The sequence below is a fragment of the Mus musculus genome, chromosome 16 (assembly GCF_000001635.26).
Source record: "Mus musculus strain C57BL/6J chromosome 16, GRCm38.p6 C57BL/6J".
Lineage (NCBI taxonomy): Eukaryota > Metazoa > Chordata > Mammalia > Rodentia > Muridae > Mus > Mus musculus.
In genome coordinates this window covers 8,730,549-8,743,390 of record NC_000082.6, presented here as the reverse complement: position 1 = coordinate 8,743,390, position 12,842 = coordinate 8,730,549, and the positions used below count along the sequence as shown (strand labels likewise).

The following is a 12,842-nucleotide window of genomic DNA, read 5'->3' as shown; positions in this document are numbered from 1 at the left end:
GAGCAACTTACTAACTTTAATCCCCCAAATCCTTCTTCATATGTACTTTTTATTTGCACTTCTAGGGATGGAACCCAGAACCTGCCCCATGCTAAGCAAGTGCTCTACTATAGCGCTGCACCCTAGCCCTGCTATGTAATACAAGTTAATCACAGAACTAGCAATAGTATTGGAGTTTAGATTCCCCCTTCCCAGTTCTGTTGTATAATAATACCATACAGTGCAAAGAAGTTCAGTCCCAGCACCCATGTGGAGGCTCACGACCATCTGTAATGGGGTCCAATGCCTCTGCTGCTGTGTCTGAAGACAGTGACAGTGGACTCATATACATAACATGAAAAGTAATGCAGGAAGTGACCAGGTTGGGGGGTGAGGGGCAAGAGAGGGTCTCTGACTCTTCTTCACTAGTGCCTCGGGCTTGTGTCTGTGGACCATGTGTGCCTTCCAGACCCACAGCTTCCCAGCTGTCTGCACAGACACCTCTGGTGTATCTTCATTTTAAGAGTCCCTAGTTATTTTTGTGCATACGTGTGGAGGGCGGAGTCGGGGTGACCTGGTAGGCCAGTGGAGGTCAGAGGCTAACCTGGGGGAGTTGGTTCTGTCCCTTTACCGTGTGGGTTGTAGGGATGGGAGTGAAGCCAGCAGCAAGTGCCTTTATACGTGAGCCATCTTGCTCTTGCTGGGACATTTTTACTCAGATTCTTTTTTTTTTCTTTAAGATTTATTTATTTATATGAGTATACTTAGCTGTCTTCAGACACACCAGATGACACACTGGATCCCATTACAGATGGTTGTGAACCATCATGTGGTTGCTGGGATTTGAACTCAGGACCTTTGGAAGAACAGTCAGAGCTCTTAACCCCTGAACCATCTCTCAAGCCCCGTCACTCAGATTCTTTTTTTTTTTAAGGTATGTTTTCTAATATTTATTTATTTATTTATTTATTTATTTATTATATGTAAGTACACTGTAGCTGTCTTCAGACACTCCAGAAGAGGGCATCAGATCTCATTACAGATGGTTGTGAGCCACCATGTGGTTGCTGGGATTTGAACTCAGGACCTTTGGAAGAGCAGTCGGTGCTCCTAACTGCTGAGCCATCTCACCAGCCCATCACTCAGATTCTTAATGAACTAATTGTTACTTCTAGCTAGATGCCAATTGGGTACCAAGGTAGGCTTTCTGTTTGTTTGTCTTTTCCTTTTTATTTGCATTTATTTTATTCTGGCTTTGGAACAGTCTGCTCCTTTTTAGCGAGGATCACATCAGCCTGGCAGCAGGGCTCATATATGGGCCAGCCAGGCCATGAGCTATATCAGCTCCATCCTTCACATGGATGTGCTCAATGACTAGAGAATCCGCACCCAAATGCCGCCACCTGCATTTTTAGGCATGGTCACCGAGCCTCAGCACAGCCCCACTGTGTGCCTGGGTGCTTCTGCCAACTCCTCCATTGTAGCACAGATCGGGTTTCCTTCCTCATGGCTTCTTTACACTGCTCAGATACTTGGTGGTATTTCAGATATGCAGTTCCCTTGATGGCTTGGGCAGTTTCCTGGGTGTTCTTGAAGTGAACTAAGGGATTTGACCCTCTGGATTTGCATAATCCTGTTGGGTTTTCTGGGTTAAGAAAATGGTCCTCCTGGGATGTTTATACGTGGAAGCTCAGTAGGCTTGTTGATGTATGTGCCATACAATTTGCCCATTTATGGTCCACAGTTGACCTGTAACCTCAGCGCAGGAGGAGCAGAAGGGGAGCCCCAGAGCAAGCTGGCTAGGCAGGCTTGCTCTCTAGAACAGCTCCACTGGTAAGCCACACCCACACTCATGTGGACATACATATAAACCCAGAGACACTACATACAAAAGAAAGAAAGCAGTGACTTCTAGAGACTAACAAGCCAAAGGGCTCTTAAAGTGTTAAATCATAGTCTTGGAGCAGTTAAAAAGCATGACTAGAATGTATAGTTAGGGCTTGGTGGTTCTGAGCAGTTGCTGCTCTTACAGAGGATATGAGTTCAGTCCCCAACTCCCTCATTGGCCAGCTCACATTGGCCTGTAACTCTAGCTGCACAGGTTCTGATGCCCTCTCCTGGCCTTCACGGGTGGGCATGTACATGCACACATGTACACATAATAAAATAGATATTTAAAGTATACAGTGAAGTCACTTCTGCTGTAGACTAGCCTATGACCCTGATCTTGTTTGAGAGTGTTTTCATTACACTCCAAGGCTATCCTCTGCTGTCTATTGTCTCTGTCTTTCCTTGAAAACTTTACAGAGAGACAGCATTCAATCCCCAAGCCCCAACATGCCAGTCTCTAGCTGCCAAGGTTCAATCTATTTTTCTCTTTTTCTTGAAATTGCTTTGCCTGCTAAGGACCTTGATGGAGGTGGAAGTATTTGTAGCCTTTGGGCTGTTTTCTTAAAGTATGATTCATCCCTTTTATAAGTAACACATAGTGGGATCTTACTCTTTGTTTGTTTTTTTTTCGAGACAGGGTTTCTCTGTGTAGCCCTGGCTGTCCTGGAACTCACTCTGTAGACCAGACCAGCAGACTCTGCCTGCTTCTGCCTCCTGAGTGCTGGGATTAAAGGCTTGCGCCACCACGCCTGGCGGGATCTTACTCTTTTTCACTGCTATGTAGTATTTCACTATGTGTATATTCAAGTTAAATAGCTCTAGTCAGAGACTCCTAAATCTAAAATGTTCTGAAATCTGAAACTTTTGAATACCAATATGATGCTGGAAATGGAACTTGATTGTGTGTGTGCTCATGAATTGGCACCCCACCATATGTGCGATGGCACGTGAGCATGAGTGGAAGTCAGAGGACTATTGAATCAGTTCTCTTCTACCATGTGGGGCTCAAGGATCTCACTGGTCAGGCGTGGTGGCAACAGCCTTTACCTGCTGAGCCTTTTGCTGGCCCCAAGTAGAGTGGAAAATTTTATACCTGACCTTGTACGGGGTTGCAGTCAAATACAAAATTCTGTATAAGATTATGTATAAGGTATCTCAGAAATATATGGATTTTACCTTGATTTGGGTTCTGTTATCAAAGATACCTCCTTTTATGTACAGTCAAAAATTCCCCAGACTGAGATGTGAAACACTTCTGGTTCCAGGCACATTAGATAAAAGATACAGAACCATCTCTCCTTTATCCACTTTGGGTTTTTTCCCCCTTTAAGTAAAAAAAAAAAAATTACATGTACATATATTTATTTGAGTGTGTGCGCTTTTGCAGCATGCACAGTGGAAACCAGAGGCCAACTTGCTGGAATTCAGGTCATAGGACTTGGTGACAGCACCTTTGCCCACTCTGCCATTTTGCTGGCCTCTGTTTAGGTTTTGAACTTCAGCAAGGGAAGTTGGGTTGACTGGTGTCCTAAGGCAAGATAGCAAATTGTTGCATTTTTTTTTTCCTGGACTAGCTGGTTATTTTCCTTGCAAGTCATGAAGTGCTAGAAAAGGCTCTTTTTTTATTATTACTAATTAATTTTTTGTGAAAGCAAGTTGTTCAATAGTATTTGCAGTACGACTATCCCAACCCCCTGCACCCAACTCTGGGTGACCTTGGGAAGGAGGAAGGGGCAGGTTTCTGGTGAATCAGGTGCCTTTGGGACCTGGTAGGAGGAAGTTCCTTGATGGGAAGCGTTCAGGCCAAGATGTTCTTGTTTTGTTGTTGATTTGTTTGAGTCCTGGTTGGCTTGGCCATGCCTCCAATTCGAAGAGATCCTACTGCCTCAGCCTCTGCCTCCGCCTCCCAAATTCTGGGATTAAAAAGGCATGTGCTACCCCCCCCCCCCCAAGTCAGTTGGCGCTTAGGCCTTAAATCAATCAGATTTTCCCTCTTCAAATTTCTTGTATTGAAAAGTTCGCTTTTAAAAAAATTTGACTCCTAAAACTTAGAAAGGTAGACGCAGGAGGATCAGGTGTCCATCAAGCACCATGAAAAGTTCCAGGCCAGCTTGGACTACCCGAGAGACTCTTTCCCAGTGGACGATCGTGGCCAACCTGATCTCCTAGAGAGGAAATAAATGAATGCTGGGATAGGTGAGAGCCGAAGGACTACACTTTGCCTTATTGGATCTAGGGTGCAAAAGAGTTAAGTTTCCCACGTATTTGCCCGGGTGAGAATCCCGGGGCCGGTTACGGGCCGTAAAACGGCGCCGCGCCTTGGGCTCCTTGTCCAGCCCAGTTCCCGCGAGCACCCCTACCCTCAGCCGGAGCCCCGCGGCCCTGGGCTGCGCTCCGCTGCCTCACAGAGGAGACCCCGGCGCCCCGCTCCAGCAGGGCTGGCGGGCGGGCGGCCGGCGCGCGGGGTGGGTGCTCCTCGGTGGCGGCGGGCGGGCCGCTCCCTGCTCCGCCTCCCGCTCCGCCTCCCGCTCCGCCCGCCGCCCGCCCTCGTCTCGTTCGCTCCGCTCTCGCCCCCCATGCGGATGTGACATTTCACGCCGCCGCCATTTTGAGAGCGAGCTGAGCCGAGCCGAGCCGCCGGGCGCCGCGTCCGCTGCCGGAGCCCCGACGACGACGCCGAGGAGGCGGAGGCCTCAGCGCCCCGAGCGCGGCCAGCCGGTCACCCGCCCGCGCAGCCTCAGCGGTCGCCGCCGCAGCCCACACCCGGGCCCGCAGGCTCGCCGCGGCCCGCCCGGCCTCCAGCCTTCCGCGCCCGGTCCGAGGCGGGGCTGACTACGCGGCCCCCGCCCGGCCGCCCTCCGCCCCCGGCCGGCCCGCGGCCCCGCAGCCCCGGCCCCGGCGGCGGGAGGCGGGCCCTGCGGCGGCGGCGGCGGCGGCGGCAGCGGCGGCCGCAGCGAGCGAGGAGGCCGCCCGGCTCGGCCCGCCGCCGCCCGCCCGCCTCGGCGCCGAGATTGGGCGAATCGCGAGCAAGTACGTGCGCGTCTCCCTGCCGCCGCCGCCGCCGCCGCCGCCCGCCGCGGGCCGCCCCGGGGCCGCCGCCGCCGACGACGCGCGGGTAGGAAGAGGAGGAGGCCGCCCCGCCGCCGCCGCCGCCGCCGCCTCTGCTAGCAGCCGCCCGCCCGCCGGGCCCGCAGCCCGGGCCTCCGGCCGCAGGCGAGGCCCAGGCCGCGGCCGACATGAACCACCAACAGCAGCAGCAGCAGCAGCAGAAAGCGGGCGAGCAGCAGCTGAGCGAGCCCGAGGACATGGAGATGGAAGGTGAGGCCCGCAGCGGGGCCGGCGCTTTCATTGTGGTCCGGGCGGCCGCGGGAGCCACGCGAGGGCCTCGCCATCTTTAACCAGGCCGGGCTGCCGCTCGGCCCCGCTCGGCCCGGCGCTTTTGCCGGGCCGGGGCTGCACAGTCATGCGGCCCGGCGGGGGGTGGCCCCGGACCCCCGAGTTCACGCATTGTGCAGCGCACGGGCTGCTGGGCACAAAGCGCCGGAGTCGTAAATTAGGATCGAGGTGTGTTGGCTCCGGGTACCCAGGTTGGGAGGCGGGCCCCGGGGACCGTCCTCTTTCCGGGGTGTGTGGCTCTGGCCAGGCTGGTTGGGCCTGCTCCCCGGCCCCTGAGCTCTTGGGGTGGGTATGGGAGCGGGTGCGCAGGTTCCCCTGCACCTGCTTCTGAACGCGCCCCCGGAGAGCCTCCCCCCAATAACTTCCGAGCGCTCTGCCGGGCGTCGCGCTTAATTGCGGAGACACCTGCAAGGCGCGCAGCTGCCCTCAGCCTTTGGACTTGCTGGGAAAGTACTCAGGTTCGCCTAGTTTATAAGTTACCTGGGCTTGTGGAGGAGTTTGGGTACCTGGCTGTAGGTGGTGCCGTCCACGTCCGGCTAAAAAGTGTGCTTGAAACTATGGAGTTCCGCCGCACATGGCTGGCCTACTGCAGAAGCAGATTAAGTTCTGGAGGTAACTATGTTTTCTACCGGAGCCGCAGGAATTTATCTTGGTACTGGATTTTATACTGTTTGTAGAGCTTCGCTATCAAGGTTTGCTGTGAAAGCGCAGTGGAGGGACTCTGGCTTCGGGATCTCATGCTGGGTTGGTCATTTTCTTTTCTTTTGACTTGGTACTTTAAGTGAAGGCAGTATGCGCGGTTACCTGCCCTAAAGGGGTCAGACAGGCAGGAATCCCAGTGAGGGGCAATGAATGGACCGTTCAGCAAGTGATAGTGGCTTTCATAAATGAATGAAGGTTCCTAGGAAGTTGGGGTAAAACTGTATTTGTTGTGTATGATGTAGCATGCTCTAGGCTAGGAATACTGACTCTTGACCCCCCCTGTGAATAACTTGATGGTGATCAGTGGGAATCAAACAATTGTCTGACCATGCAGCAGAGGGAAAAAGGCCCTAGGGGGCCGGGGGAAGGGGGAAGCTGAAGTTCATGCCAAGGACTAGGCTGTTTCTCTTGGCCTCAGCAAATCAGTAATTTCAGAGTGTCTGGCAAGTGCGATTAAACCAAATAGCTGATGGAACTCACCTTTGGGAGATTAGTGTACTCCTTTTATGCTATAATTTCATGCACGTCTAAAGTGGAGAGTTGCTCGGAACGTGAACATCCGTTTTCCTTTCAAGTCTTCCTCACTGCTCCTCTAGGGCTTTGTGAGAATAAGATTGGACAGCGCTGGGGGGGGGCATATTTCTGATACAGACTGTATCTGGAAAAATGTCTATGTCCAAAGTTTTGACGAGATTAGGGTGGTGGAAGATCTTCACAGGTTTTTTTACCCATGATATCCTGGGCTTCATGCTTGCTTCCCAGAGTTTTCTCGTGAAACTTTCATTTTCTATCAAAGTTAGTATTTGAGTTTTAGTGTTTAATGGGTGTTGTGGCTTTCAGTTTTCTATTCTTGCGCTAATTCTGTAGAAAATGCAGTCTTTCAGGGCTGTGGCCATGTGAGCTAGTATAGTGCTTTGGTGTGGGAGTGCACGTTAGACAGTCTTATTTTAGCTTTGCACTCCGCAAATAGGGTACTGTGCTGTTGTCAATTAGGATCAGGAAGGGTTGATAACTTCTTCCAAAGTCCAGAATAGCCGAATTTAGAGTTAACAACTTCGGTAGGTCTCACAAGCCGGGCTGCAAATGGGATCTAGACCGGAGCTAATGGCTAGCACCATTATTTACTTGGGTTTGGTAGAGCCAGCAGCTGGAGGGGGTCAGAGCTATGACCAGCTTGGGAAGGAAGGCTTTGTGAGGCGTATCCTGTCTGCCTTCCCTCTAGGGCAGGGTGGTTTCGATGGAGAGGGAAGCTGGGAGACTGGTTCTGTTGGTTGTAATTTCCCCTCCTATCGGTAGTCAGGGCTAGTATGCTAGTATGCGGTCCTGCCTCACTCTGTCAGAGTTACATTTGTTCTTGAGTGACCACACAGTGCTCATACATCCACTAGAGAATTGGTTATTTTAAGTTCTTAGGAGTGCTGAGGAAAATTAGGAAGGGAAAAATATGGGGAGAGAGAAAATGAGGGTCTGTTTACTGGTGGTGTAACCACAGCCTGCTGTCTGTAAGGCCGGGAAAGCAACTTGTCTTGCTTCTTGCTGGGAGGTAGAGGCAGAGTATATCTGACTGGGGGTGAATTTATTTGGCAGTTCATTTATTGTCTAGCTTCACTGGCCCATTATCTGAAGAGGTGGCTTACATATAGGTGGCTTACATATCTGTAGGTTCTATTAAAGACACACAAGCTTTGCTGTGTGCTTTGCTTGTGGCTCACAGTAATCTCCCTAACAGGAGAATGTGCTGTTCTCTGGGTGACACTTCTGCACTCGAGCACTGTTTCTTTCAGAATGTAGTATTTGAGAGCTGAGTAAGTGGACAGACTTGCTGTCAGGAGCAAATGTGTGACCACTGCAGCTTAGGTAGGCTTTGGTTTGTGGAAGAAATATTTTTTTTTGTTTTACTTATTTTTATTTTATACGCATTGGTGTTTTGCCTGTATGTATGTCTGTGTGAGAGTTCCAGATCCCTTGGAACTGGACAGTTGTGAGCCATCCATGTAGGTGCTGGGAATTGAACCCAGCTCTTCCAGAAGAGCAGCCAGCATTCTTATCCTTCTGAGCCATTTCTCCAGTCCCAGTGGAAGAATTCTTGCTGTGAGCATCACCTCAGAGAGCCCAGTGGAATCAGCCCTGGCCCAGAAATGTGTCCCTTTGATGCCAAACAATCGGGTCTGCTTGCTGCAGAGTTGCTCTTTTCAGCCCGTGATGCTCCCAGTCTGTCTTCTCAGCCTTTCTGCCCACAGTCCAGGGATAAGAACACCGATAGGGGAGAAAGTGCACCCTTACCCTTACTTCTGTTTTTCCTGTGGAACTAGGAAACTAGGCAGGTCATTAGGTTAGTTCACAGTTGGGTAGTCCTATGGCAGAAGAGGCTAGAGGTTTACTGAGAATTTGTGTTTAGTTGCTGTGTGACCTCTGCCTGTTTAAGCCATTGATGCCTCAGTTTCTACATCCTATGAAAAAGAGGTCATGCAAATCGGCCAAGGCTGTGCTGAAATCAGTGCCACCAGGCTTGTCAAGGACAGGCACAAGATAGAGCCATCGATGTGCGCTAAGTGTGGGCTGACTTGGAGCTGAGGTGAGGAAACAAGGCACGCAGAAAAGCCTGCTTGTAATTATACATTGGCAGAATGAGAGTAGGAGGTAACAGCATCAGTTTAGGTGTAGTTACTCCTGCACCCTCACTGGGTCAGTCATAGTCTTTATGTAGTGTTGGGGACCAACCCCAGGTTTTCCTGCAAGCCACACAGTTTGACTGAGTTACACCCCCAGATTTCCCTATACCTGTTTTTGAGCCAGGTTTTCTGCAGCTGAGACTGGTCTCGAGTAAGCTTCTGCTCTTTCTGCCTCTACCTCCCAAGTGCTTGGACTCTCGATTAATGACCAACTAATCCCGGTATTGATGTCCTGTAATAGGGATATGCAATAGAAAACTAAATGTATGGCAGGACTGTGTCTTCCTGGTGCCTGGAAACCCTTGTTCAGGAGGTCATTGGTACTGCCTTGAGGCAGGCTCCAATTGGAGTGCAGTCTGGGCTTGAGGATCCTGCACGCCTGGGTGCTGGGATCACCCGCTTTGCACCAACACACAGCTGCTTTATTGTAGTGTTACTCCTAGTGACTGAATACTACTGGGTGGCGGTGGCGGTGGCGGGGAAGACAGGTCTCACCAGACCTCTAGACTTAGGAGGGAGACTATGTTCTTGCTGGGTTCCCACCCACATTCTCCTATCAGGTTTTCCAGGCACTATCTTAAGTGGGACCCTTGTTGGGACTTTGGCTGTAGTGTGTGTTTGTTCTCTTTCTTTCTTTGTCTCTGTCTCTGTCTCTGTCTGTCTCTCTCTCTCTCTCTCTCTCTCTCTCTCTCTCCTCTCTGGTTTTTCAAGACAGGGTTTCTCTATATAGCCCTGGCTATCCTGGAACTCACTCTGTAGACCAGGCTGGCCTCGAACTCAGCACCTGGAAGGCGCTAGGATTGAAGGTGTGTGCCACCACTGCCCGCCTGGAATAGCTCTCCTTATGGTCTGTTACTGCCAAGCTGTCTACCTATGGGACTGTTAGACCTGCCCTATGAAAAGGAAGGGAAGTGACTCATAATAACACCAATCATAGCTGGGCAGGTGGCACCTGTTGTCCTGTCTAGCACTTGGGAGGCAGAGGCAGAAGAATCACAAGTTCTGAGTAGTTATGGGCCAAGTATTGAAATTTCCATTTGGTCTCCCATAAAACACCAAGCAAGACCTCAAGCCATTTGCATGTCGTGTTCCTAAAGAGCTTGGCAGGTCATCTGAGGTAAGGCCCTGGAAAGGAACCAGTGGATCCTTTGCTGTACCTGCCTTCATCCAGCCCTTTGCAGACCTGGCTTGGAAAATGACCATTTCAGGTGCCTCTGGATTTTGCGAGATAAGTTTTTTGTTTTTTGTTTTTTTCTTAAGATTTATACATTTATTAATTATATGTGAACACTGTAGCTGTCTTCAGACCCTCCAGAAGAGGGCTCAGATCTCTTTACTGATAGTTGGGAGCCACCATGTGGTTGCTGGGATTTGAACTCAAGGACGTTTGGAAGAGCAGGTGCTCTTAACCACTGAGCTGTCTCACCAGCCCTGGAACTACAGTTTTTAAGGAACTTAGTCTGGGCAGAAGTGCAGAAAGCTGGTACCTGGCAGGACACTCATTATGAAAGAGGGTGGAAGAGCCATAAGCAGTTGTGATAGCTGCTGACCTTGTTGTCATTGCTGTGTATAGGGAAAAAAGCCTTTTCTGCGCCTTCAGCACCTCCCTTCTCTAGACCACCTATAAGGTCTGCTGAAGGCTTTTGATGGCTCTGTCTCTTTCTTTTAAAGATTTATTTATTTTATGTAAGTACACTGTAGCTGTCTTCAGACACCCCAGAAGAGGGCATCAGATCTCATTAGGGATGGTTGTGAGCCACCATGTGGTTGCTGGGATTTGAACTCAGGACCTTCAGAAGAGCATTTGGTGCTCCTAACTGCTGAGCCATCGCTCCTGCCCTTGATGTCTCTTTAAGTTTCCTTTTGTTATTGTTTGTAGTTTTTTAGAAGAGTAATAATACTGAGCCAGGGAATTGCTGCTCATTCCTCAAGTGGAATCCTGGGCAGCAGGTGTGTGTGTTTTCACAGTGGCCGGTGGTGAATTTCACCTGCTTCATACTTGCTCGGAACCAATTTGGACTTGAGAAAGTTGGAAGAAGGAAGGTTTTCAGGCATCGTGTGTTGGCTGTATATGCATGGCCAGCAGGGAGTTAGATAGATGACATTGTTAGCCAGAAGCAGACCTATGGCAGAGGTTGGGAATTGAAGCTTCTTTTTTTTTTTTTTTTTTTAAAGATTTATTTATTTATTATATGTAAGTACACTGTAGTTGTCTTCAGATACACCAGAAGAGGGCACCAGATCTCATTACGGGTGGTTGTGAGCCACCATGTGGTTGCTGGGATTTGAACTTCAGACCTTCGGAAGAGCAGTCGGGTGCCCTTACCCACTGAGCCATCTCACCAGCCCCCGAATTGAAGCTTCTTACTGCAAAGTCGTTTACAGAGTTTCTTAGGGCAGTATACTGCAAGGTATAGTACACAAGGTGATGGATACTCAGAATAGACTAGCAATTACCCAAACAGGACGAGAAGAGGGATGACCAGGAGAAGCCCTATCCTGGGAACAAGAGTGCTTGCACTAGAAGGAAAGGTAGGCAGCAAGGTGTCTGTTATCAGAGATGGGACTGTGTACCCAGCCCACCCACTTTTCCTGTGTTTTCTGAATGGAATTCTTATTTCTTGCTCAACCCCTGAGGTGAGGGTGGAGGTCACTGCTGAGACAGAGTTGTTGGTAGAGGCCCAGATGTCCTGTCAAACTCATGCTATCAACTCACAGGTGCTTCAGATCTATTGGTGTTTGGAACCTGGGAGCCAGCGGGTGTGGTGTCCTAGTTTCAAGCTGATGGGTGGGCCTTCATTCTTTTGGGTGACTGAGAATGGAAATTTACGGAGGAGAGTTGTGTGTGGTTTTTAGGCTTGCTGCTGACTAGTAAAACCTGGTCCTTCGTTCTGATCCCATACCAGTGCTAAGTAAGGATCCTTGACATTCTCGGCTGGGCAAGCAGAACTGTAGGCTAGGCATCAGCCCCAGAATATGCTCCCTGGGAGGGTCTGTTCCTGATGAACTGACTGTTGCTTCCACGGTGCTGAATCACATGTGCAGGGTGGTTTCTCCTGTGGCGTAGTTACACCCGAGATGTAGCCACAGGGATTTGGGTGGTGAATTGACACAGACAGGGTTTCTTTCTCTGTGTAGCCCTGGCTGTCCTGGAACTCACTTTGTAGACCAGGCTGGCCTCTGCCTCCTGAGTGCTGGGATTAAAGGCGTGTGCCACCGGCCCATGGCACCTTCAGAAAAGGTTAAGGAGGCACCACAAAGAAGCACATGGTACTTCTCTGCCACATGTAGGCAGAACAACTCTACCATCTAACAACCCTCTAGAAATTGGCTGTGGGCCACTGCCTGGGTCGCAAGTGTGTTTCATCAATATCACTTTGGGGAATAAGTTACATTTGAAAACTCTTAATTGACCCCAGCAGTTTCTGTTTTAAAATGAAAACATGTAGCACTTGGCATGTGTCTGCCAGCCTAGGCAAGCACCTCTCTTCAGAGTGTAGGGTGGGGCCTGTGGAAGTCCAACCGCTTCACTTGAGAGTGTTTCATTAAGCCAATGAAACTAGTGAAAACTTCCTAAATTCTTTTTGTTGTTGTGTTTTGCGTCTGTTGTTTTTCCTTCTGGCTATTATGTGACCCTTGTATGTAGACAGTCTGGCCTCAAACTCAGAGACCTACCTGCCTCTGCCTTATTACTGGGATTAAAGGTGTATGCCACTCACTGTGCCTGGCTGTTTTGTATTTTCAAAAGTTATTAGTATGAGTGTGAGCATGCATACTGTGGCGCCCATGTGGCGGTCAGAGGACAGATTGATGGAGTCAGTTCTCCTTATGTTTACCTGGATGGAACTTGGGATGCCAGGCTTGGATATGGCACCTGCCTTTCTGCAGGGAGCCATCTTGCAGGCACTGGCTTAACTGTTTTAAGATGCTTTTGTGGGTGCATCCTGTTTGGGGTCATGCATGTCACAGTGGTGTGGGAGCGCAGTGCTCATGCTTTGCCCTTCAGTGCTGAGATTACACATGTGTTGTACCCTACACCACAGTCTTACGGTGAGTGTCCAACTTCCCCCTGTGCTGCTAAGAACTGAAGGTAAAGGGAGATGAGCTTAGACCCTGTCCTTTAGGATGATGCACTCAGGTAGCCCATGAAGTGGGACTGCAGTCTCTTAGCTGTCCCTACTCTTGCTGCTGCTAATGAGAACA

The 12,842-nt window shown here is 50.1% G+C and overlaps 1 protein-coding gene across 3 annotated transcripts in view; it reads left to right on the top strand.

Annotated features, from left to right (window-relative positions):
* Positions 1-12,842, top strand: part of Usp7 (ubiquitin specific peptidase 7) — a 68,346-nt gene that overhangs the window by 13,677 nt on the left and 41,827 nt on the right. The window contains exon 1 of one of the 3 annotated variants that reach the window (NM_001003918.2): positions 5,049-5,187. The exons of 1 other annotated variant lie outside the window; for it this stretch is intronic. In NM_001003918.2, coding sequence (NP_001003918.2) covers positions 5,106-5,187 — 82 coding nt within the window. In that variant the 5' untranslated portion in view covers positions 5,049-5,105. Of the gene's footprint in view, positions 1-5,048; positions 5,188-12,842 lie in introns of those variants that run through there. One more of the 3 variants, XM_006522141.3, reaches the window with a different exon arrangement.